Source organism: Nycticebus coucang, chromosome 8, assembly GCF_027406575.1.
Source record: "Nycticebus coucang isolate mNycCou1 chromosome 8, mNycCou1.pri, whole genome shotgun sequence".
Taxonomy (NCBI): Eukaryota; Metazoa; Chordata; class Mammalia; order Primates; family Lorisidae; genus Nycticebus; species Nycticebus coucang.
Window position 1 is genome coordinate 132,399,968 of NC_069787.1, and position 24,992 is coordinate 132,424,959.

At 40.7% G+C, this 24,992-nt stretch overlaps 1 protein-coding gene across 1 annotated transcript in view; it reads right to left on the minus strand.

The window, feature by feature from the left end:
• The window catches only part of ZBBX (zinc finger B-box domain containing), a 122,612-nt gene that overhangs the window by 81,612 nt on the left and 16,008 nt on the right, over positions 1-24,992 (minus strand). Inside the window, exons 6-7 of the mRNA XM_053598858.1 lie at positions 24,853-24,962; positions 17,780-17,875 (exon numbers count right to left, since the gene is read on the minus strand). Of these exons, the coding sequence (XP_053454833.1) occupies positions 17,780-17,875; positions 24,853-24,962 (206 nt within the window). The remainder of the gene's footprint in view (positions 1-17,779; positions 17,876-24,852; positions 24,963-24,992) is intronic.

The window sequence follows — 24,992 nt, forward strand, 5'->3', positions numbered from 1 at the left end:
TAGGTAAGATGTATTGCTTATTCCAGGATCATGTAACGGTAACTTTAAGCAGAACTTACATGACCCTTAGTTTAACCTTTCCTCTAAAGATATAATTTCTATCGTATTTTATTAATCCGTCAGTGAATTCTGTATTATTACTTCTCCTTGGCACATTGAGAAATGATAAAAATAAACCAGGACCTGGGCACATGACCCTGATTATAAACACAGTTGATTATTCAATAGACAGATAATGTCAAATTAAACTAATCTGGACTCCATCTTTACTACTTTTATAAAGCAACAGATAAAAAAAAAAATCTAATCCAGCAAGTATTTTAAAATAAGACAACATAACATATAACTGTAACAGCTCAAAGAAGAAACATTGTCAAAAAGCTTTCAATGATCTGATCTGATCTCAAGAAAAAGAACAACGTAAGATTTAAGTCTAAATAATTGTGCCTTTCAAATGTTATTACAACATTAAAAAAAAAAAAAAATTCTACCTAGAGAGCAATATTGAAAGTGAGCCAGAATAGCAACAAGAAAATAACACGGAAATTTCACACCTGCAATCTTGCTTTGGATTCACAGTTTTGCTGACACGTAATTATGCACTATATTAATTACCTTCGCAAATACTTACAATTGTTTTCCGCTAATATTACATGTATAATTCACACACATGAGTTAGCTGCTTTCAGCAATTACTCATATTTGAGTTATATAAGGCACAAATGATTTATATGCAGTGATTTGAGTAACATTTTTAGTAAAAGCAGAATAAACTCACTAACAAATAGCAATGAATGATGTGTTGCATTTATTTATTTATTTTTGAAATCGTAACCTTTTTTTCCATAAGTGGGCTAGTACAATTACACAGTTTACAAATGGATCTTTTTAGTTCCATTATTTGTCATGTTTATTTATTTTTTTTATTTTCTATTTTTTTAATCTTTTAGAGACAGAGTCTCACTTTGTCAACCTCAGTAGGGTGCTGTGGTGTCACAGCTCACGGCAACCTCCAGCTCGCGGGCTTAGCCAATTCTCTTGCCTCAGCCTCCCGAGCACCTGGGACTACAGGTGCCAGCCACAATGCCTGGCTATTTTGTTGTTGTTGTTGCAGTTTGGCCGGGGATGGGTTTGAACCCACCACCTTTGGTATATGGGGCTGGCACCCTATGCACTGAGCCACAGGCGCCACCCATGTTTATTTTTTTTAATATAGTATTGCTGATATGTCCCAATTATATCCCATAAAGACCAAAGAACATAAAACAAAGTAAACAAAAAAGTGCTGTAAACTATGTCAAACTACATGAAAAAAAGTCATTACATAGGTGGCACCTGCGAATTATAGATGCCCCTCAAATATCAACATCACTTTGACGGATTAAAGGTTCAGACATGGGGTTAGAGACGTTTACGATCCCCTCCAAAACTGAGATTCTCCTGTTGTCTGTCTGGTTATAGCAGAAGTCTGTACTTTTTACATATACTCTGATAAATTCAGCTCTGAAACCTTAACTCACTCTTACTTTTCACGAATGCCTAAAGCAGCCCTATTGCACGACGCCATGCTGGTGACTACAGTCGCTGCACCGCTCAGGACAGAACTAACCCATCTCAGTAACCTCCACTTCATGCACATTAAACATCTCTCCACTCCCCCTTCCTCCTACCCATGGGCAACCACCATTCTATTTTCTGCTTCTATAAGTCTGACTGTCTCAGCTGCCTCAGATAAACAGAACTATGCATATGAGTCCTTCTGCAGCCGACTCATTCAATCAGCACAACATCTTCCAGGTCCACGTTAAATTTTGTGACCACAGAAAAATTTTGAAAATAAAATAAAAAGGAACACATGAAACTTTTGAAGGCAAGGCACATGTTTATTAACAGGTATAATATATGTGTCCAAACCCATCAAATTGCACACGTTACGTAAGTGCACTTTTGTATATCGATTAGATCCCAATAAAGACATAAAACCAACCCAGCCCAAACACACAAGTAACCTTTTCACACTAATTCTTTGGACTCATTATCATTAATATTACCTTTTATGTAACATTTTACATAAAAGAATGTATATGTAATTTAAATGTAGGTGGCAGGGGAATGGGGTGGAATTTCTACTAATACTATATCTTAATTAATAAGATCTAACATATGGAACGCCTATTATGAGCATTATGCTAATTTTATATTTGTTGTCGTTAATCTGTTATAATCTGACCCTCACGGTAGTTCTGCAAAGCTCCAAGGTTGCATATATGAATTTTATCCTACATACTTCCTGAGCACAGTGTCAAACAAACACCCCCCTCTCCCTTTGGGATTGATTCCGGCCATCTCCGTGGTAAGACCCGTGTCGTAGCTACTCTTTCCACTGCGTCAGTGACTCTGTCCGTCACTTGCTCCTGTAATATTCTCCCTAAACCACTTAGGTTCTTCCAACTCTTCATTGATGGTAAAACAATAATAATAATAATAAATCCTTCCTCCTGCCCTTGTCAATACTCCTCAGTACACTTCATCTCCCTTTCCCTGGCTTTCCTTAGTGCTGGAGTCTAAATGTCACCACAGATGTAATCTCACCCAAATAGGAGCTGTTAACCTGTCCCATGTTTGGGTCTTTTTAAAAATCCCTGCTGAAATTTCTCCAAAGAAGATATACAAGAGGCCATTAGCATCCTAGCACATGGGAAAATGTTTGACGTCATTAGTCAACAAAGTGAAAATCAGACCACAGGAGACGCTGCCTTGTGCCCACGAGGAGGCTATGGTCAAAGACCAAGGTGAGTGTGGGCAGGAGGTAGAGAATCAGAACCCTGCACGCAACTGTGGGAATGGAAAATGCTGTGGCCACTTTGGAGGACAATCTGGCAGTTTCTAAAACAATTAAAAATGGAGTTCCCATTTGACCTGGCAATTTCACAATGAGGGATCCAGCCAAGAGAAATGGAAACACCTCCACACAAAGACTTGCACACGGGTGTTCACAGGAACATTATTCACAACAGCTCCCACGTGGGCACGGTACGGACACCGGATGGACAGGTGGAAAGTGCTGCATCCACGCAATGGAATATCACTCAGGCACAAACATAAATGAAACACTCACACGTGGCCCCACACGGATGGACCCTGAAAACACTGAGAAGGTAAAAGCAGCCGGTCCAGAGAGGCCCCTGTCATACTGCTCTGCGTCTCTGCAGGGTCCCCAGAAGGCTAATCCAGGGAGAAAGTAGATCAGGGCTTGTCAAGGGCTGGGGAGTAACAGGAGGATGGGGGTACAGCAAAGGGTACTAGCTTTCCTTTTGAGGTGGTAAAATATTCTAAAATAACTGTGCTGACAGGTACACATATCTATGGAGTATATTAAAATCCATTGCATTATGTACCAGAAATGCATGATTGTGTTGTTTTGGATTATAGTTCAATAAAGCTGTTTTTCAAAAATTTCTAGTCTATGATTCCTGGACAAATGTTTTTTTATTTGTCTTTTGAGTATCTCACCTTTCCATTTTTCTTTTTTTTTAATTCTGATTAACAAAACACTTAAGTGCAATGCTCACCAATGAGGCTGCCTGGGTTAACCAAACTTTCAGACTCTTAATTGAGACTGTCCTCAAATCACTCTTGACATCATCCTCTTCAGAAAGATAAGGACAGGAACAAATAACAATTTGCCAGCAGGACAGCATCAGTTGTTCCTTTTCGTGGGGAAGCGAAGCGTAAGTGCAGCGCAGACGGGTGAGGGACAAACTTGGTCTAGAAGCCTCGTTTTCCACCAGAGCCAAGCCCAGCTCATGGATTCCCGGGCCCCAGAGTGGGTGAGCTCACTGCACTCATAGAGTTACAGCTCACCCTAAGTATGCAGAGTTCCCCCTGTTTAGACACAATTTACCGACCAGAGGTCATATTTATTATATAAGCATGTTAGAAACAGCTGACATTGTTATCTTTATCTGTTTCCCAGAGAAAGAGCCAAGTTAAAGGACAGGTACAGTCACGAGGAAAAGCTTTTGCCAACCCTTCATCAACCTAACACATTAAGGTGGTGTACATTCTTGTAATTATCCAATCCCTGGTTAATGAATTCCTTAGCTTCCAAAATTCAGAAAAAAATAATATTTCCCCCTCGGATAAAGCGTTAACTTATTTCAGGAGCTGGATCACACCCGTGGGGACTCAGCCGCATTTTCACTCATTCAAAAATGGATTTGTACGGGCAAGGTTCGATGGCAAGTAGTGAGAATACAGAAACAACAGGAAACAGTGTCCTCTCGGGGTTTAAAATTTATCAGAAGACATGAAAGAATGAATAGTAAATAGCAATATAGTTTTAAAAATTCTTTGATAGAGGAAGCGCAAAGTGCGAACAACTATGGAAGGGCAGTGAACACAGGCTGGTGGTGAAAAAGAATGAACATTATTCATATGTAAGAAAAATGTTAAAAACACGACAATGCTCACTTACGCACACTTCAAGCATTTTTTCCTAAGTGTGATATTAACATTTGCAAACAAGAAACATATATAATTTTAGGATATCCACGTAGCTTCCTCTCTCACTGCTCTGTGGCCTCGAACACAGCTGAGAACGTACCACATGCTGGGCATTGCTGGGTGAATTTATGACAGTTTCATTTTGGAGGGACATTTTCTTTCCATCTACATATTTCTGCCTTATTAGTAACTTAAGGGGAAAGAACTAAGTGTGTCACTCTGCCCCTTCTGAGGTTTAAGGGCACCCTGCCAGAGAGGGGTCACTGTAATCTAAACATCCATAAAGGCTTTGAGAAGGCTCTGTCTTGCCAAACGGAAATGTCTAAAAATTGCAGGGAAAAAAAAAAAAAAAAAAAAAACATTCAATTTTAGGAAGTACCAGGAAGCTGGTACATTCAATCCACAGCCACTAATTTTGATTGTATCAGTAATAAAGTTGATATTTTGATTTCTACCTTCGGACTCTAATATCTATTTCTCAGTTGGTTAGGAACATGGGAAGCGAAGAGATATTACGTACTAACCTTCAAAAATTTCATCATCCTCTAAAATTAGGTCAACAATTACCTATAATTTTTGCTCTGAATCCCACATTGCCATGAGTCAGGTTCTCTGAGAAGTAAATGCTGAGGTTTGCCTGCCTGGGTTTTAGTGGTGAGGGCACAGGGAAAAACACCTGTGGGTAAGTGAGTGGGAGAATTGAGTGAGGGGAACGGCTGAACTTCAACTCAAAAGAAAATCTCAACGTGAGCTGTCATGGTCTCTGAGTATTGCCTCAAACTAAGGCAAGGTGGCCCCTGGGGACCAGAAGTTGGACCTGGGCTACCAGCTCCAGGAAGGGAGTGAGATGGAAAGAGTCACAGTTCCTTTTGAGAACTGCGTTTGAAACTGGCCCTACGGGATCATTCCAGTAATCATGCTATTATCCAAAATTGTTGGCAATGATCTGAAAATACCATTTTATTCTAAACATTAATGCAATCATATGCCAGTGTGAGTTTAAAAGCTGATATTGGTCATTTCCAACGAAAAGAAAAGGAACTATGACCGTAAAGTTAGCACACATGAGCCTGTTGTGACAGTAACTGAGGTTCTGCCCAGTAATTATGTTCCTTTAAGCATGTTCAGGCAAACACATCTTCCCACTCACGTTTGCATGGGCACCTGTCTTCGGAGATTAAGCAAAGGGGCTGGATACATGGTTCTGTGCTGCGTAATGATGTTTGACTTAGTAACAGGCTGCATATTCAGTGGCGGTTCCTGAGATGACAGTGCTGCATTTCGCTGTCCCTTTCCTGTGTTCAGACACACGAGTACGGAGCATCACGCGTGACCACCCACAGTAGTCAGTATGGCAACTTGCTCTCCGTGCTGTCAGCCTAGGAGCAATAGTGGGCTGTCCCATTTAGTTCTGCGTGCGTGTGTGCGCTGCATAACATCCACCAATGACAAAATCACACAGCGACATACTTCTCAAACATGTCCTCAGGACTATATATACCTCTGCCTTGTTTTGGATATGGCATGTCTGTTCCCATCTAAAATGTCCCATGTTGGGGGAGGAGACAAGATGGCTGACTGAAGCCAGCTTTCCACAGAGGCTCCCGTCCAGTAGGAGAGTTAAAGGACAAAAATTCAGCAAGTAACCTAGTGGATTTGAGCTCCACTAAGAGAGAAGGTTGAAGAATGCACGTCAACCCCACTGAGGTGAGCTGCGACCACAAGGATACAAACAAAAGGTACAAAACACCATCACCAAGCGGATGGGAGTCCCCTCCCCCATGAGAACAGCTCAGAGTGCCCCACAAACAACTCGTCAGAGTTCAAAGGTCCCCCACTACACTGCGCATGAGAGACCCTCTAAAAACTGGACCTACCTCCCCTACTAGGGTACCATGGCATCCTCCTGCCAGGCATAAAACTGTATAAACTGTATATAGTCTCTAACTGGAATTCTGAGCTCCCAGCACTCCCATTTACTCACACTGAGGTCTGGAGGCCAGTCCCGGTCGACGGAGAGGAAACCGCACCAGAGTGGCAGTTCCCTGAGGCACAGTGCGACTGCCGTCATTTGGTGACAATACGGCCAGGCATAAAACTGTCTAAAGCTGTGTGTGTTCTCTGCCCGCAACCCCAGGCTCCCAGCGCTACCCGCACTCCCCTCTGCTCTTGCTCCAAGGTCTGGAGGCCTGTCCCCCAGGGGTCCAGACTCTTCGGCGATTGCTCGAGGGGTGTAGACAGTGCTGGGCTGCAGCTGGTTGGTACAGACTCTGGGGTACAGGAGTGGAGAGAGGACGGTGGGTGGAAGGGAGCTACACTGGAGCAGCGGTTGCCTGAGCCATAAAACAGCAGCCCTCATTTGCTACCAATACGGCTTACTACTGAATATTCTGAAGCCAAACCCCCTGTCTCCCTAGGCAACCAGAGACTCTGAGTATAGGATTTGCCTGAAGCTACTCCAACTTGCAAACCAGGGAAACTCCCGGGGGGGGCTGAGCCAGAGGTCCGCTTTACTAAACCTAAGACACACCTGGCCCTCAGGGGATCGTCAGCCTATAGACAATACAAGAGCAAAAACAAGCTGATTTGGAACTCAATTCAGCTTCTCTTCTTCAGGGGAACCGCAGAGTTGTTCTGTTCTGTTCTGTCAGTAACATTAATCAGGGGCGAGACTGGACCTGAGTGAAAACCCCCCAACCTTCATCAAGCGCCCGAGGTTGTCAGGCCTCACCTCCTCCTGCTAGAGAGAGGCAGAGTGCAGCAGCCTGGCAGACTTCCTTGTGATTCAGGCAGGTGCAAACTCCTGGAGTACCAATTCACTATAGGCAACTGGGTCAGCCAACTGTAGGGCTATCAGTGACTGGGTGTGACAGTGGTGTGAGATGGGGAAGGAGGCATCAACCTTCCCAGACCGATATATTGGCTGGGTGGCTCCTCCTGACTCCACGCTGCACTGGAGCAAGCCACACCAGAGCAGTCACCAGACCCCTGTGATCCAGTTCCCAGAGACCTCTTAAACTCTCTCACCTGAGACAGGTGCAGACTGAGACAATTGATTTGGACATTTTGAACTGAACCAATCGCCTGAGGACAAATCAGGTGGTGCCCTGGGTGCACGGTGGTTGGAAGGTTTGATTTTTCTTTTCCAATTGTTTGCCGGTGGGGGTGGGGTTACTTAATTGCTGATATTTGTCCACAGCTGAGACTTCAATCCAGAGTATCTGTTTCACTAGGGTGGAACAGAAACCAGCTGAAAACAAGACAGAACCACATAGCCCCACCACACCAGACAGGGCCCCAATTCTCAGGCCACAACACTGTACTGGCCCTCGAAAAAGCCCCAGGTGAAAAAATCAGAGGGAGTAAAACAACCATGGGGTGGAATCAGCGGAAAAACTCTGGTAACATGAATAACCAGAATAGATCAACCCCCACCCAAAGGAAAGATATGCCAGATGAAATTGAAGATCCCATTCATAAACAACTGGCTGAGATGTCAGAAATCGAATTCAGAAATTGGATTGCAGACAAGATTAACAAAGTGGAATTAGGAATTCAAGGAGAAATTCAAAAGTTGTCTCAAGAATTTAACGAATTTAAAGACAAAACCACCGAAGACTTAGACACACTGAAGCAAGAATTTGCAGCCCTCAAAGATATGAAAAATACAGTAGAATCCCTCAGTAACAGAATGGAGCAAGCAGAAGAAAGGATTTCTGACATCAAAGATAAAGCCTTTGAACGCTCCCAAACTCTCAAAGAGGAAGAGAAATGGAGAGCAAAAACGGATCATTCTCTCAGAGACCTCTGGGATAATTCGAAGAAGGTGAATATCCGAATCATAGGAGTTCCAGAAACAGATGAAGTGGCCTCGCTGGGCACAGAGACCCTTCTGCATGCAATGATGAAAGAGAATTTTCCAGACATGCCTAGAGATTCTGAAATTCAGATGGCAGACAGATTCAGAACCCCAGCACGACTCAACCCCAATGAGACATCCCCCAGGCATATCATAATTAACTTCACTAAAGTTAATATGAAGGAGAAAATCCTCAAAGCTGCCAGGAGAAAGAAAATCATTACCTTCAAAGGGAAGAATATTAGAATGACTGCAGATCTCTCTGCTAAAACTTTTCAAGCCAGAAGAGGGTGGTCACTGACTTTTAATCTCCTAAAGCAAAATAACTTTCAACCCAAGATCTTGCATCCAGCTAAAGTGAGTTTCATTTATGATGGAGAAATTAAATACTTTAATGACATTCAGATGTTGAAGAAATTTGCCATAACCAAACCAGCTCTTCAGGATATTCTCAGACCTATCCTCTGTAATGACCAACCCAATCCTATACCACAAAAGTAAACTCACTCAGAAACTTCAGATCAAACTCCAATTTCCACACTGGCGAAAGGATTAAAAATGCCCACTGGACTTTTGAAAAACTCGATACCCAAAACTTCACCAGACTTATCAATATTCTCCATTAATGTGAACGGCTTAAAAGGTCCTCTAAAGAGGCATAGGTTAGCTGACTGGATACAAAAACTCAGGCCAGATATCTGTTGCATACAACAGTCACATCTTAACTGAAAAGACAAATACAGACTCAGGGTGAAAGGATGGTCATCCATATTTCAGGCAAATGGCAATCAGAAAAAAGCAGGTGTTGCAATTTTATTTGCAGATACAATAGGCTTTAAACCAACAAAAGTAAGGAAAGACAAGAATGGTCACTTCATATTTGTTAAGGGTAATACTCAATATGATGAGATCTCAATTATTAATATCTATGCACTCAACCAGAATGCACCTCAATTTATCAGAGAAACTCTAACAGACATGAGCAACTTGATTTCCTCCAGCTCCATAATCGTCGGAGATTTCAACACTCCTTTGGCAGTGTTGGATCGATCCTCCAACAAGAAGCTGAACAAAGAAATCTTAGATTTAAACCTAACCATCCAACATTTGGATTTAGCAGACATCTACAGAACATTTCATCCCAACAAAACTGAATACACATACTTCTCATCAGCCCATGGAACTTACTCCAAAATCTATCACATCTTAGGTCACAAGTCTAACCTTAGTAAATTTAAAGAAATAGAAATTATTCCATGCATCTTCTCGGACCACCATGGAATAAAACTTGAGCTGAGTAACAACAGGAATCTGCATACTCATACAAAAACATGGAAGTTAAATAACCTTATGCTGAATGATAGCTGGGTCAGAGATGAGATTAAGAAAGAAATCGCCAACTTTTTGGAACAAAACAACAATGAAGACACAAACTCTCAGAACCTCTGGGACACTGCAAAGGCAGTTCTAAGAGGGAAATTTATAGCACTGCAAGCCTTCCTCAAGAGAACGGAAAGAGAGGAAGTTAACAACTTAATGGGACATCTCAAGCAACTGGAAAAGGAAGAACATTCCAACCCCAAACCCAGTAGAAGAAAAGAAATAACCAAAATTAGAGCAGAATTAAATGAAATTGAAAACAAAAGAATAATACAACAGATCAATAAATCAAAAAGCTGGTTTTTCAAAAAGGTCAATAAAATAAATAAACCTTTGGCCAACCTAATCAGGAAAAAAAAAGAGTAAAATCTCTAATCTCATCAATCAGAAACAACAAAGACGAAATAACCACAGACTCCTCAGAAATCCAAAAAATCCTTAATGAATATTACAAGAAACTGTATTCTCAGAAATATGAAAATCTGAAGGAAACTGACTGATACTTGGAAGCACGTCACCTTCCAAGACTTAGACAGAATCAAGTGGAAATGCTGAACAGGCCCATATCAAGTTCGGAAATAGCATCAACCATACAAAACCTCCCTAAAAAGAAAAGCCCGGGACCAGATGGTTTCACGTCAGAATTCTACCAAACTTTTAAAGAGGAATTAGTACCTATATTACTCAACCTGTTCCAAAAGGTATTAAAAGAAGGAAGACTACCTAACACGTTCTATGAAGCAAACATCACCCTGATCCCTAAACCAGGAAAAGACCCAACAAGAAAAGAAAATTAGACTGATATCACTAATGAATATAGATGCAAAAATATTCAACAAGATCCTAACAAACAGAATCCAGCAACACATCAAACAAATTATACATCATGACCAAGTCGGTTTTATCCCAGGGTCTCAAGGCTGGTTCAATATACGTAAATCTATAAATGTAATCCAGCACATAAACAAATTAAAAAACAAAGACCATATGATTCTCTCAATCGATGCAGAAAAGGCTTTTGATAATATTCAGCATCCCTTCATGACGAGAACACTTCAGAAAATCCGTATAGAAGGGAACATTTCTTAAACTGATAGAGACCATCTACAGCAAACCCACAGCCAATATCGTATTGAATGGAGTTAAATTGGAATCATTTCCACTCAGATCAGGAACCAGACAAGGCTGCCCATTGTCTCCATTGCTTTTTAACATTGTAATGGAAGTTTTAGCCACTGCAATTAGGGAAGAAAAGGCGATCAAGGGTATCCATATAGGGTCAGAAGAGATCAAACTTTTGTTCTTCGCAGATGATATGATGGTATATCTGGAAAACACTAGGGACTCTACTACAAAACTCTTAGAAGTGATCAAGGAATACAGCAGTCTCAGGTTACAAAATCAACATTCATAAATCGGGATCCTTTATATATACCAACAATAGTCAAGTTGAAAAGACAGTTAAGGACTCTATCCCATTCACAGTAGTGCCAAAGAAGATGAAATATTTGGGAATTTATCTAATAAAGGACGTGAAAGATCTCTATAAAGAGAACTATGAAACTCTAAGAAAAGAAATAGCTGAAAATGTTAACAAATGGAAAAACATACCATGCTCATGGCTGGGAAGAATCAACATTGTTAAAATGTCCATACTACCCAAAGCAATATATAATTTCAATGCAATCCCTATTAAAACTCCACTGTTATACTTTAAAGATCTTGAAAAAAACATACTTCATTTTATATGGAATCAGAAAAAACCTCGATAGCCAAGACATTACTCAGAAATAAAAACAAAGCAGGAAGAATTACGCTACCAGACCTCAGACTATACTACAAATCGATAGTGATCAAAACAGCATAGTATTGGCACAAAAACATAGAAGTAGATGTCTGGAGCAGAATAGAGAACCAAGAGATGAACCCAGCTACTTACCGTTATTTAATCTTTGACAGGCCAGTTAAAAACATTCAGTGGGGAAAAGATTCCCTATTTAACAAATGGTGCTGGGTGAACTGGCTGGCAACCTGTAGAAGACTGAAACTGGACCCACACCTTTCACCATTACTAAGATAGACTCTCACTGGATCAAAGATTTAAACTTAAGACATGAAATTATAAAAATACTAGAGGAGAGTGCAGGGAAAACCCTTGAAGAAATCGTTCTGGGCGAGTATGTTATGAAGAGGACCCCCCGGGCAATTGAAGCAGCTTCAAAAATACACTACTGGGACTTGATCAAACTAAAAAGCTTCTGCACAGCCAAGAACACAGTAAGTAAAGCAAGCAAACAGTCCTCAGAATGGGAGAAGATATTTGCAGGTTATGTCTCTGACAAAGGTTTAATAACCAGAATCCACAGAGAACTCAAACGCATTAGCAAGAAAAGAACAAGGGATCCCATCGCAGGCTGGGCAAGGGATTTGAAGAGAAACTTCTCTGAATAAGACAGGTGCGTGGCCTTCAGACATATGAAAAAATGCTCATCATCTTAAAGCATCAGAGAAATGCAAATCAAAACTACTTTGAGATACCATCTAACTCCAGTGAGACTAGCCTATATCACAAAATCTCAAGACCAGAGATGTTGGCACGGATGTGGAGAAAAGGGAACACTTTTGCACTGCTGGTGGGAATGCAAATTAATACATTCCTTTTGGAAAGAGATATGGAGAACACTTAGAGATCTAAAAATAGATCTGCCATTCAATCCTGTAATCCCTCTACTGGGCATATACCCAGAAGACCAAAAATCACATCATAACAAAGATATTTGTACCAGAATGTTTATTGCAGCCCAATTCATAATTGCTAAGTCATGGAAGAAGCCCAAGTACCCACTGATCCACGAATGGATTAATAAATTGTGGTATATGTACACCATGGAATATTATGCAGCCTTAAAGAAAGATGGAGACTTTACCTCTTTCATGTTTTCATGGATGGAGCTGGAACATATTCTTCTTAGTAAAGTATCTCAAGAATGGAAGAAAAAGTATCTAATGTACTCAGCCCTACTATGAAACTAATTTAGGGTTTTCACATGAAAGCTATAACCCAGTTACAACCTAAGAATAGGGGGAAGGGGGAAGGGAGGGGAGGGAGGGGGGAGGTGGGTAGAGCGAAGGGGATTGGTGGGATTACACCAGGGGTGCATCTTACAAGGGTATATGTGAAACTTGGTAAACAGTCTGTGAAGCTAGTGAATGATGCCCCCTGATCATATCAATGTACACAGCTATGATTTAATAAAAAAAAAAAAAAATGTCCCATGTTGACATCTGACCCCCATGTGGCAGAGGTGCCAGGTAGGGCCCAGTGGCAGGTGCTTGGGTCATGGGCTGGATCCCTCATGGCTGGCATAGTGCCCTTCCTGGGATCTGGGGTGAGTTCTTCCTCTTGAGAAGTGGGATTACTTCTGGCAGGAGCTCCCGCAGCCTGAGCTGCTGGGAAGCCAGGACGCCCCCGGCTCTGCCTCTGGGCACAGATGCATTTCTCTTTTGATCTTCTCCTCTTGTTAGGAAAAAAGACCTTTCTCCAGCAGCCGAGCAGATGCAGGCTTCATGCTTCTGGCACCTCCCAGCCTACAAGTCTGTAAGCTAAATAACTCTCCTTTCCTTATAAACCGCCCAGCCTCAGGCATGCTGCGACAGCAACAGCAACACCAAACGACAGTTGTTGTGGCAGGCAACGTGGAGTTCTGCCTCAACGATCTCGTCTTCCATAACTACCACCCTCCCCTGCCCATGGTTTCTCCTTTTTGGTTAAGAAAATCGCCATTCCAGTTAAGCAAACATGCCTACCGAGACGTATTAATGCCTTGCTTACTCTAACTCCCCTGTGCCTGTCATCTCACAACAGAATGTCTTCTATTTGCCCTTTTCCAGCTCCTTTCCTCTCTGATGAACCTCGTCTCTTCCATCTGATCTTATGTTGTTAAGAGGAAATGGGAATGCCTGATGTATTAAGACCTCATTTTTCACTTGGAAAAAACGCTCATTCAGCCCTCACTGTTGATAATCTTCCTATATAGAGAAGCAGACTTTTCATCCACAGGAATTTCCTTCCTGCACTTATCCTGTATTTTGTAGATAATTAACTATTTAACAGAGGTTGCAGGAGGCAAAGATACTTGGAGTGTTTTGAATGACTTCCAAGTATAAATTGATCATAAATCAAAAGAAAGGCCCTTTGAAATCATGTTAGTCAACATGTAAATAGAAATAACTCGCTTCCCATTTCTCAGGATGTATCTCTTAAGTAAAACGAGATATGTTGGTTCAAAACGTTCCCTCCTGACTGTGAACAGACAGGGCTCTCTGGGAAGCATGGGAGGGGCTGAAGGGCTTCTCAGCTGTCAAATTTGGCCACATTTTATTAGAATACGAAGCAAAATGGGCCTTAGCCTAGAATGATTACTTTTTATATAATAAAGCTTACCTAACTTCTCAAATCAGGTGTGAAGTTGTAAGTCAACAAAGCCCCATAGCTTCAACAGTTCACCAGAACCGTGAAGACCCGAGAACACAGCAGGACCAGTTAGCGAGGGCTAAGCAGAGAGAGACAAGCCTTCACTGCTGACCGTGGTCAGTAAGGCCAACGTACAACAGGAGCCTGACTGCCCAGGAAGAGAGACGAGAGAATGAAGGAAACAAGGAGAGAAAAACGCAAAACGACTGGAAAACACTGAAAGGCCAAAAAGAGGATGGAAATAGGAAGAAAATGGCAATGGATTCAAGTCAGGAAGTGTTGGTAAGGCCAGGACACTGGGGAAAGTGAAGTACTAACCAGAACAGAAGCCCTCTTGGAAGGAACGTACAGCTGTGCAGACTACGTGAGCTCTCTGAAGACTCTTTCTTATTAAGTGCTACAATAAAGGTGGCCCTTATGACAGGCACGAGTCGAAAATATATAGGAAAACTGTGTTCACTTTGCTGTAGTTACAGGTGGAAATATGCATCACATTTTGATACAGTTTGCATCAAAAAACATATATATATATGAGAGAGAGAGAGAATATTTAAAGTATAAAACGTGGTGTTTGGCTCACACGTATATGCATGTGATATAACACATGTACAGGGAACCTGCAGTCAAGATGTTGCAGTGCCCGTGGCTTCACATGGCTACTTTCTCTGTGTGGTGGGAACACCTACCTGCAGACACACAATAGAATATCATTCAGCCTTTATAAAGAAGATACCGTCAAGTTTGACGACATGGATGAACCTGGAGGACACTATCAAAAGTGAAATAAGCAAGACGTGTACATAAAAAATATGGTATGATCTCAGTTATATGTAGACTCTAAATGCAAAAAGCCCCAAAACTCTTCATTTAAAATTATTGGGTTTTGCATGCACATATTTCCTTGAATTACCTTTAAAAAATTATCACTTTCATTTAATCCAACCCCCACTAAATTATCAACTGCATACTTCCACGAACCGGAATAAAAAATTCTTCATTGTCTATGGAACCAGAAAAAAACTTGTACAGTAAAGACAATTTGTTATAATAAGAACAAAGCTGAAGGCATCACTCTACCAGACTTCAGGCTATATATCACAAGTACACAGTAATCAAAACAGCATGGTATTGGCACAAAAATAAAGACTTAGATATATGGAATAGAATAGAAAACCAAGAGATGAAACCAGTCTTTACTTGCCATCTTACCTTTGATAAAGCAAACAAAAGCACATACCTGAAAAAGAATCTCTATTCAACAAATGGTGCTGGGAGAACTGGATAACCACCTGTAAAAGATGGAAACTCGACCCACACCTTTCACAACTTCCAAAAATTAACTCAGTATGAATAACAAAATTAAATCTAAGACATGAAATGATACAAATTCTAGAAAAAAGTATGGGGAAAACTCTCATGGATATTGGCCTGGAAAAAGGATATTGGCCTTTATGAAGACGACTTTAGTGGCAATTGTAACAACAACCAAAATGAACAAATGGGACTTAAGTAAGCTGAAAAACTTCCGTACAGCTATTGACACAACAAGTAAAGCAAATAGACAACCTTCAGAATGGGAAAAGATATTTGCTTGTTACAAATCTAGCAAAGGCTTGATAACTAGAATTTATAGAGAACTCAAGTTAATCAACAACAAAAAAAGAGCAAACAATCCCATCTACCACTGTCTTAAGAGATACGAACAGAACCTTCTCTGAGGAAGACAGACAAATGGCTCACAAACATCGGGAAAAAAAATGCTCATCGTCCTTAATCATCAGAGAACTGCAAATCAAAGCCATCATGAGATGTCACCTAACCTCCATGAGAACAGCCCACATCACAGAGTCCCAAAGTTGCAGTTGCTGACACAGGTGTGGAAAGAAGGGAACACTTTTACAATCTTGGTGGAACTACAAACTATTACAGTCTCTTTGGAAAGCAGTATGGAGAATCCACAAAGAATTCAAAATAGACCTTCCATTTGATTCTGCAATCCCACCATTACTAGGCAACTACACAAAAGGAAAAAGTCATTTTACCATAGGGACATTTGGACTAGAGTGTTTATTGCAGCTCAATTTATGATCATCAAGATGTAGAAACGCCCTACATGCACTGGATTAATAGATCCAATGAATCCAATATATCACAGTTCATTAATCCAGGAATGAATTAACAAGCTGTGGCGTATGTGTACCATGGAATACAATCCAGCCATTAAAAAAGATGGAGACTTTACATCATTTGTGCTAACCTGGACAGAGTTGAAACACGTTCTTCTCAGTAAAGTATCACAAGAATGAAAAGCCAAATATCCCATATACTCAATACTAATATAAAACCAGTAGTTGATCTAATACCCACCCACACAAGAGAAAAACTCAGTTCAATATATTACCCTATCTACCTCCAAAGCACAGTGCCTTTAGAGCACTTTATTATTTAAATGTTAATAATTATATAAATATTATATATATAAATGCTGTATTATTTATATATTAATAATTTGACTCACTTTTATATAGATTAATTTTCACTTTCATGACTATCAGATTACAAGATAATCAGCGAAATAAGCAGCAGTTTTGGGCTCCATCATTTCTGCCCAGAAGCACTAAACATTGAGTATCTTTAGTAAACATGAGTTAGGTCAATTTTATGTTTTGTCATTATCATAACTTGGGTCATCACTGCCCTTCACAGATACATTTTGAAATCTACCAGTATCTTTCTAAACTCAGATCTGATCATCTCCTTGCCTTTGCCTATAATATTAAAATCCTTAACCTTTTATACAAGTTTTCCTGTTCTTATTCTTATTTCCAGGCCTCAGTATTAAAATCTATTTAAGGTCACCGCCCAGCGCAGACCCTGCTTCCTAGAAGGTACCCCATAAATACCTATTGAATGCATTAGTGTAAAACGAATGAAGGATATAACACATCAAGACATCACTTAATGTAACCAGTGTAATCTCATGCCTCTATCTAACCATATTTTTTGTTTAAGTATCAGAAGTTTAAGTACCTGGCCTGGTGACTTTAGGCATCTCAAAAAGCAATGAGTATAGAAGGTTAAATAAAACTTTATAGGTAGAAAGAAAGGCAGAAACCTGAAAGAGAAACTGATCTGAATGAAAATGAGTGAAGATAAGTAAAACAAATAGTCTAAAATAAACATGAAAAGAAAACATGAGAGATTTCTACTTATAAACTACATAGAAACAATATTTAAAATTATCCATGTGTTCATTTAAATCACAATAGATGAAAATATTGTCTAATTTTTAAGTGCCAAGTTCACAGATGGAAAGCATAATCTGAGGACTCCAAGCTGAGCATTGCAGCAGCTACTATTAAAACAGACTTTAAATACCAAAATGCAATCTAGATTCATGTTCAGCAACGTAATTTTAAAACACATGTTAGGACTGTACATATACGATTTTATGAATTAATGTAAATCATCCTGAGTTCCAAATAATTACATATGTTTCAAATATCTTCATGTTCAAGCGTTGTACAGGCACCTTGCACTTGAAGCATTTGGAGGCCTACCTGCAGGAGAGTCGTTCTGTGGAGCCTTAGCGCCCCCTTCTGGTGGCTTTTAGCAAAACATCCGGAACAGTAATCCTCTCCACATTCAAGGCACACCTTCAAAGATAATTTTTTTAAAAAACACACTTATAATAATATGATTTTGAGAAAATGTTTGCATAAAAATGTCATTGTTATCATATTCGTTTGTCAAATTACATACATATATGTCCTCTTAATTGATAACCCCCTTCCCAAGAAAAACAAAAAACCCTGGGACAGAGTTTTTATATTTATCCCACCAAAGACTGAACTCTTCGAGGAAAACTAACTTGAAAATACTAATCATTTCCATACAGAATAAAGCTAGTAGCTGCAGTGTAGGTTTTAGTATATATATTAGATGCAAGTTTGTATGTACAATTTTTGAATAACCCATAAAATAACCAGTAGCCCAAATCAAATTTCTTGACTTGGTAAAAGCTAAATGGCATTATCTCTGGGTGAAAACGCCTTCTTGTCTTTTTTTTTTTTTTAGAGAGAGAGTCTCACTCTGTCACCCTCATTAGAGTGTTGTGGCATCATAGCTCACAGCAACCTCCAGCTCTTGAGTTTAGGCGATTCTCTTGCCTCAGCCTCCCAGTAACTAGGACTACAGGCACCCGTCACAATGTCCGGCTATTTTTTTGTTGCAGTTTGGCCGGGGCTGGGTTTGAACCTGCCACCATTGGTATATGGGGCTGGCACCCTACTCAGAGTCACAGGCACTGCCCAACGCCTTCATTTTTATGAGTTTGTCTACATTTCCGCATGGGTTAACATGGCACAGTTAGTTGCAAACGCACTGTTGGCCTCCCCAAATCCTCATTCGTTTCCCTGATAGGTACTTCACTGACGGTTCTCAAAGTAAGGCTTTTAAAGGATATTCTTAGAAGAGTCCCCAAAGGAAAAAAAGCAAGTTAAAAAATCTTAGACTTTTCGAACAGGACTACATGACCATCCCCGCAACATTTATGACTGATAAAATGATTGTGGGCAAATTTATATTTACCTTCCAATTCTTTATGATGCTAAAATGTAATTTTTCAAATGTGCTAGTGAGGTGAATAATGTAATATACCTGAACCTATGATGGGGACAGGCAAGAGTAAAAGGAAAAAATGGAATTTTACTACAAATGAGATTCCTACAGCTGCTGTGTGGCTTAGCGCCCTCGATGGTGTGACCAACCACAGTGCAAAAGATAGAGAGACCTCACTTTCTCCAGATCAGCCCATGGAGAAGAATGAATGAACATGAGCTCAAATAAGAAAGCACGAGGGCTGGGGAGTCAGGATGTCTCCATCAAGGCCACCACAGCTCCTTCAACCTCTCACTCCCCTTCCCAGTACCCACCACCATTCTCCTTCTTTCTCCTTCCTCTTCTCTTTATTTTTTATTTATTTTTTTTTTTTTTGTAGAGACAGAGTCTTACTTTATGGCCCTTGGTAGAGTGCCGTGGCCTCACACAGCTCACAGCAACCTCCAACTCCTGGGCTTAAGCAATTCTCTTGCCTCAGCCTCCCGAGTAGCTGGGACTACAGGCGCCTGCCACAACGCCCGGCTATTTTTTTGGTTGCAGTTCAGCCGGGGCCAGGTTTGAACCCGCCACCCTCGGTATATGGGGCCGGCGCTTTACCGACTGAGCCACAGACACCGCCCTCCTCTTCTTTTTATAATAAAGCAGATGGGCTAGGTTGGCAAGAGTTCATCCGAGCTCTTCTGCCCTGTACTGGTCCACAGTGTGCTGAACTACGCGATAGGGGAAGCTTCTCTGATTGCGACGTGCCTGCAGGTCACCAGGGATTCGGTCAGTGCCTGCTCTGCTCCACAGGCCTGGAGCGGGACCCAGGTCCTGCATTCTAACAAGCCCCCATGTGATGCCCATGCTGGGGCCACACACAGCACACGGTTTGATTAACAATGCACTGGGCGTTGTGGCGGGCGCCTGTAGTCCCAGCTACTCAGGAGGCTGAGGCAAGAGAATCGCTTAAGCCCAGGAGTTGGAGGCTGCTGTGAGCTGTGTGATGCCACGGCACTCTACCGAGGGCCATAAAGTGAGACTCTGTCTCTACAACAACAACAACAAAAAAAAAAAAAACAATGCACTGGAATTCAAATTACTCGTGTATTAAAAACCCAAGAAGAGACTTTTCGAGTCCGCTAATTTTTAAAACGTGTATTGAAAGTCTCTGTGTAAGGACATGGTTTCCTACAATAAAGTAGCCAGTTTCATTAAATGTAAAATGAGCAGGACACTAAAAAAAAACTTTTAAAAAAGTATTAAAGAGTTATGTAACGAGAAGAAACTTTAAAGAAGACTAGAATAAATAGAATAAATACAAATAACAAGATCTACAGCACTTAGTGGCACTTCCTCCGTGCTTAAGGAGCACAGTGAGATGTGACCCTCCGTCATGTGGAGTCCTCACGCCGACCCCGTCACGGTGGAGGGATCGCTGTGTCTTCATCGCCAGGATGAAATAACAAAGGAACAGGATTGCGAATCCGTCCACAGTCAGACAGGCTAATGCTGGGGAGACGGGGTTTCAGCACCACAATCTAAGACACACATTACTAATCATTAAATTAACCATCGACCACTCACCGAGGTGCTGATCGTTTACAGATCCCCCTTGACTTACAATGAGATTATTGCCCAATAAATCCACCATACAACTCATCTACCAAACATCCTAGCTTAGGCCAGCCTAACTTAACATGCTCAAAACACTTACATTAGCCTAAAATTGAGCAAAATCATAACTCGTTTTACAATAAAGTGTTAAGCATCTCGCTTTTTTTTTTTTTTACCCTCATGATCACACAGTTGACAGAGAGCTGTGGCTTGCTGCTGTCACCCAGCAACACAATTATTGTGCTTCAGTTCACCAGCCCAAGAAAAAATCAAAATTCAAAACTTGGAGGATGATTTATATTTAATGCATATCACTTTGCACCTTCATAAAGTCATAATTGGAACCATGGCAAATTGGGCACCATCTGTTTTGAAAAATCTTGATAAGATCTGCAACAAAATAAAATCTAATATGCCAAATGACTGCATGGTCAGGCACTTTCCAAAATCCAAATGCAACCAAAACGTTTGGGTCCCCGTAATATTCTGAAATTTATAAAAGGAAAAAGAAAAAGTTTGCCAACACCCCCCACACACAAATTCAAAATGCATTCATTTCAAATGTGATTAGCCATACAGACTGAATTATTTACTCAAGCCAAAGAAAAATACTCACTATCCCTAGAATCGTGAACTGGCTAATCCTACCCTTTTAACTGGTATTTAAGAGCTTACGTCTTTTAGAGAAATGGAATAAAAACGTTATTCGAAATCCACAATTTTAAGAATAAAATCCATTTAAATACTATAATTTTACATAAATATATGCTTGCTATATTGATATGGATTTCAAAATGTATTCTGAATAATTTTCACTTGACATAGCTGCTATTATTTTAATGAATTTCTCATAAATATTTGGCACTGTTTTTACAATATACCATAGAAAACTGAAAATCAGTGTGTGCGTATAATCCAAAGCCAAGTTATTTGTTAACAACAGGCTTTTAATGAACGCAGCCAGAAGGATATTTGCAGACTGGAGCATCAAAGCTGGAGCTGCAGAGTAAGCTTCTCTATTTTGTGATATAAGCATATTTGGATTTAAATTGGCTTAAAATGACCGCCAACTGGAAAATCTTTTTAGGCAGTTTGTGTAACTGGCAGAAACATGTTAAAATGTAAATAAGGACTCCATCCCACCGCAGAAGCTTCTTCAATGATGGAATACCCAAGTGTAGTTTTAACACAGATCTTGTTAATTTGATGAATGCCAAGTCAGTTGTAGGAAGCCTTCAGGAATCATTTGAGTTTAATAAAATAATCCACACTTGCCAAATTAATATATAAGAAATCTGGAATTTGGGGACTTTATCTTTGCCATCAGTGTAAGTGAAGGCATCTGCTCATAAAGAATTGCCAACAACGAAAACACAACATAGTGCCTGTCCTTTGTGTGCTGAGCGGGGTGACGGATGCTTTGCAGGCGTTAACTAGCATGTCCTCAACAACCTGGAGGTGAAACACTGTTATTCTACCCTAGTTTACAAACGGGAAACAGAAATGAGGGGAGATTAACCCATTTGCTAATGGTCACGTACCTAACAGCAGGTGAAGCTGAGATTAAAACAATTTTCCATGAAATATGTAGTATATGTATACACAGATACTCTTAGACACATTTTTATATGTTTTATGCATAGAATACCCACGTGTGGGAGAGGGTGGGTTTGTGTGTCTGTGCATAGATTTACTCCAATTCTCTGGTCCGCAGAATCATTTCACGTGATGACAGAACATAAGAACACAAAATAACCTGAGTGTGACAACATCAGAGTCTACTTCATTAGATTTGCCTAACTTGAACTTTTAAGCAGCTTCTTGTGTTTTTGGCAACTATCATGGAATATTATTTTTTATTTCAAATCAAAGAGCATCCTTTCTTAAAATGTTAGCAAAAATTCCTTGTAATTTGTCTAAGGCCTACATCCTGGCTTCTGCATAAGCCATGTTCAGGCACATCAGCTGTCCGATGACTGGACCTACCGTCCCTCTCATCAGCCTCCCAGTCAAGGTGAACCCTATTTATCCTGTCTGGGGTACACCTCTTCCTTCCTTTCCCTCTCTCTGGAATCACAGCTCCTTTATCTCCAGGTCAAGCCCTATCTCCTGTGTCACCCTGCTCAAGCTCCACGCCCTTTGAAAAGTGCTCACCCCAAAGTAGCACTCACAGGAAACACTAACTCGTACGTAGTTCCCACACAAATGCTTTTTCAGATCACAGTCCCAACAATTCAATTAAACCAATGAGTTCCTTTTAGCTCTCATACTTCCAACTCAAGTTCCTTTTAGCTCTCATACTTTTTTACACATTTCTAAATAAGTTGTAGTTTGTTAAGATTCTGTAAATTATTGTCTACCAATATATCAAACAAGAAAATAATATGATGTAATAAAAATATCATGATACTGCCAAGAACCGTGGTTTTACATTCAATATTGTTATTGCCTGTTTATTAGATGTACAGTTAAAACTGTCATTAACTAAGTCTGCCAACATTAAGTCAGAAACAATTATGGACATGTTCTCTGAAATGACAACATCATTTGGAAAGATGAGTATGAATCATAAAATTATTTGAGAGGGAAACTAATTTGTTTCCTATCTATGTAGTATTTAAAATTGTGAAATATATGGGAGTATCATCAGTGCTGAATGAAAGGCAAATATGTCTAAATAAAAATCTATATCATAAAATTGTTCTGAGAGAAATGATTCTCTACTTGCTGAGTGCCTACACCACTGCAGGCATAATTTGAGGTGGTGGGCATGAGGCAGTGAAAACAAATTATACCCTCACCCTTACGAAATTTACATTGTAGATAGGCAGAATATAAACAAATAAATATATATTAAACTGTGATTAAGTATGTCACATTACTAGTGAGCACAACTCAGCTTTTTTAATTGGGCAGGGAACATCTGAGTTATGTTTACTGAGATTAGATGAAGAAACGGTGGGGAAGGAACATTTATGGGAAAGAAAGTGCGGGCTCGGTTCTGAGCATGATAAGTTAGTGGAGCCTACTAGACCTCCAAGTCCAGCTAGAGGTGTCAAGTTCACAGTTAGGGTCAAAAGTTCAGGGGGGAAGTTTGAGGCAATCTATAAATTGGAGAATCAAAAATATACATTCAGTGTTTAAAGCCAAAAGAGTGGATTGGTTTATGCAGAGAGCAAGTGTAGAGAGTTTAGAGAAGAGGCTTGCGTGCTGAGCCCTGTCTCATGCCAATATTTAGAGCTCAGGAATACGGGAAACCACCAAAGACAACTGGGAAGACTCAGGTATCAGACTAGGGTGAATCAGGAGCAAAGGGTGTCCCAGGGGAAGGGAAGCTCAGATAGTCGGGAGGAAAGAGAGAAGAAATATTGCATCAGATGCTCCTAATAAATTAAGAGCTGAAAGTTGATCATTTTATTTAAGAATGTGGAAGTTGCTAGTGACCTTCATAGGAACAGATTCTGAACAACCGTGGATACCCAGGACTGAATGGAAAGAATTCAAGAGAAAACAGACATTCAGCAATTTCATTTCTGGGTGTATATCCCCCAAAATCGAGAGCAGGTTCTTGAGGAGATATATACACTCATGCCCCCAGCAATATCAGCTAAAATGTGGAGACAACCCATGTGTCCATAGCGGAGGATACACAAACATACACACCGAAAGTGGCAAAAATGAATACACGCTTTGAGAAAGGAAAAAAATGGTTTTAAAACTGTAATACTCAAGCCGTGTTTGACTTTTGCAATTCCAAGAGATACGAGGCCCCACAGGAAAGATAACGCATGTTGTTGGTGTGTGTGAGCAAGGGAACCAAGGTGCATACTGTGTCCTCCCACTCGTGCGAAGTTCAAACCCACGGTGTTCAAAATCAGAAGTGCAGCTGACTTTGTGGTGGGGATTGAGTGGAAGAGGCGCCCGGGGCCTCTCTGGGGTGGAAGCCACGTCCTGAGTCTTGGGGGGTGGGGGGGGCACACGCTGGGCACCCACCATCTGTGCATTTAAGACCCGTTTCACAGCAAGCAAATTATCTTTCAATTAAAAAGTAGACAGTGACAGCCAGTGTGGACAACTCTTCAGGAGAGTTTTATAACAATGGGGTCAGACAGAGATGTGGAGGTCCCAAAACAGAATTTTTAGTGGAGTTTGGGTCTGGGTTTTGGTTTCAGATGGGAGGCCTGCAGCGTGCCTGCGGGCTAACAGGTCTGCAGAGAAGGAGCAAAAACACGGTGGAAGGCGATGTCCTTAAGACTGAGAGCAGCAGGGAAGGGGACTTGGTGAGGGGCTGGCCTGGCCCCACAGCCTGACGCTTCACCCACAGTAACGGTGATAAAGAAGCAGCAGAAAACCACCCCAAACGAGCTGGGCTGGGGGGCTCTGAGGGTTCCCCGAAATGCTTATCAGGTGTACGTACCAGCAGGGCAGCCTTCTTCTCACACTGTCCACAGAACTGCCCTTTCGTCTTGGCTTTTTCACTTCCAAAAGAATTTGCCATTTTATTATTAACTGGTTGTTTCACTGGCTCTAGAAGAAAAAAAAAATGTTAGACCAGTC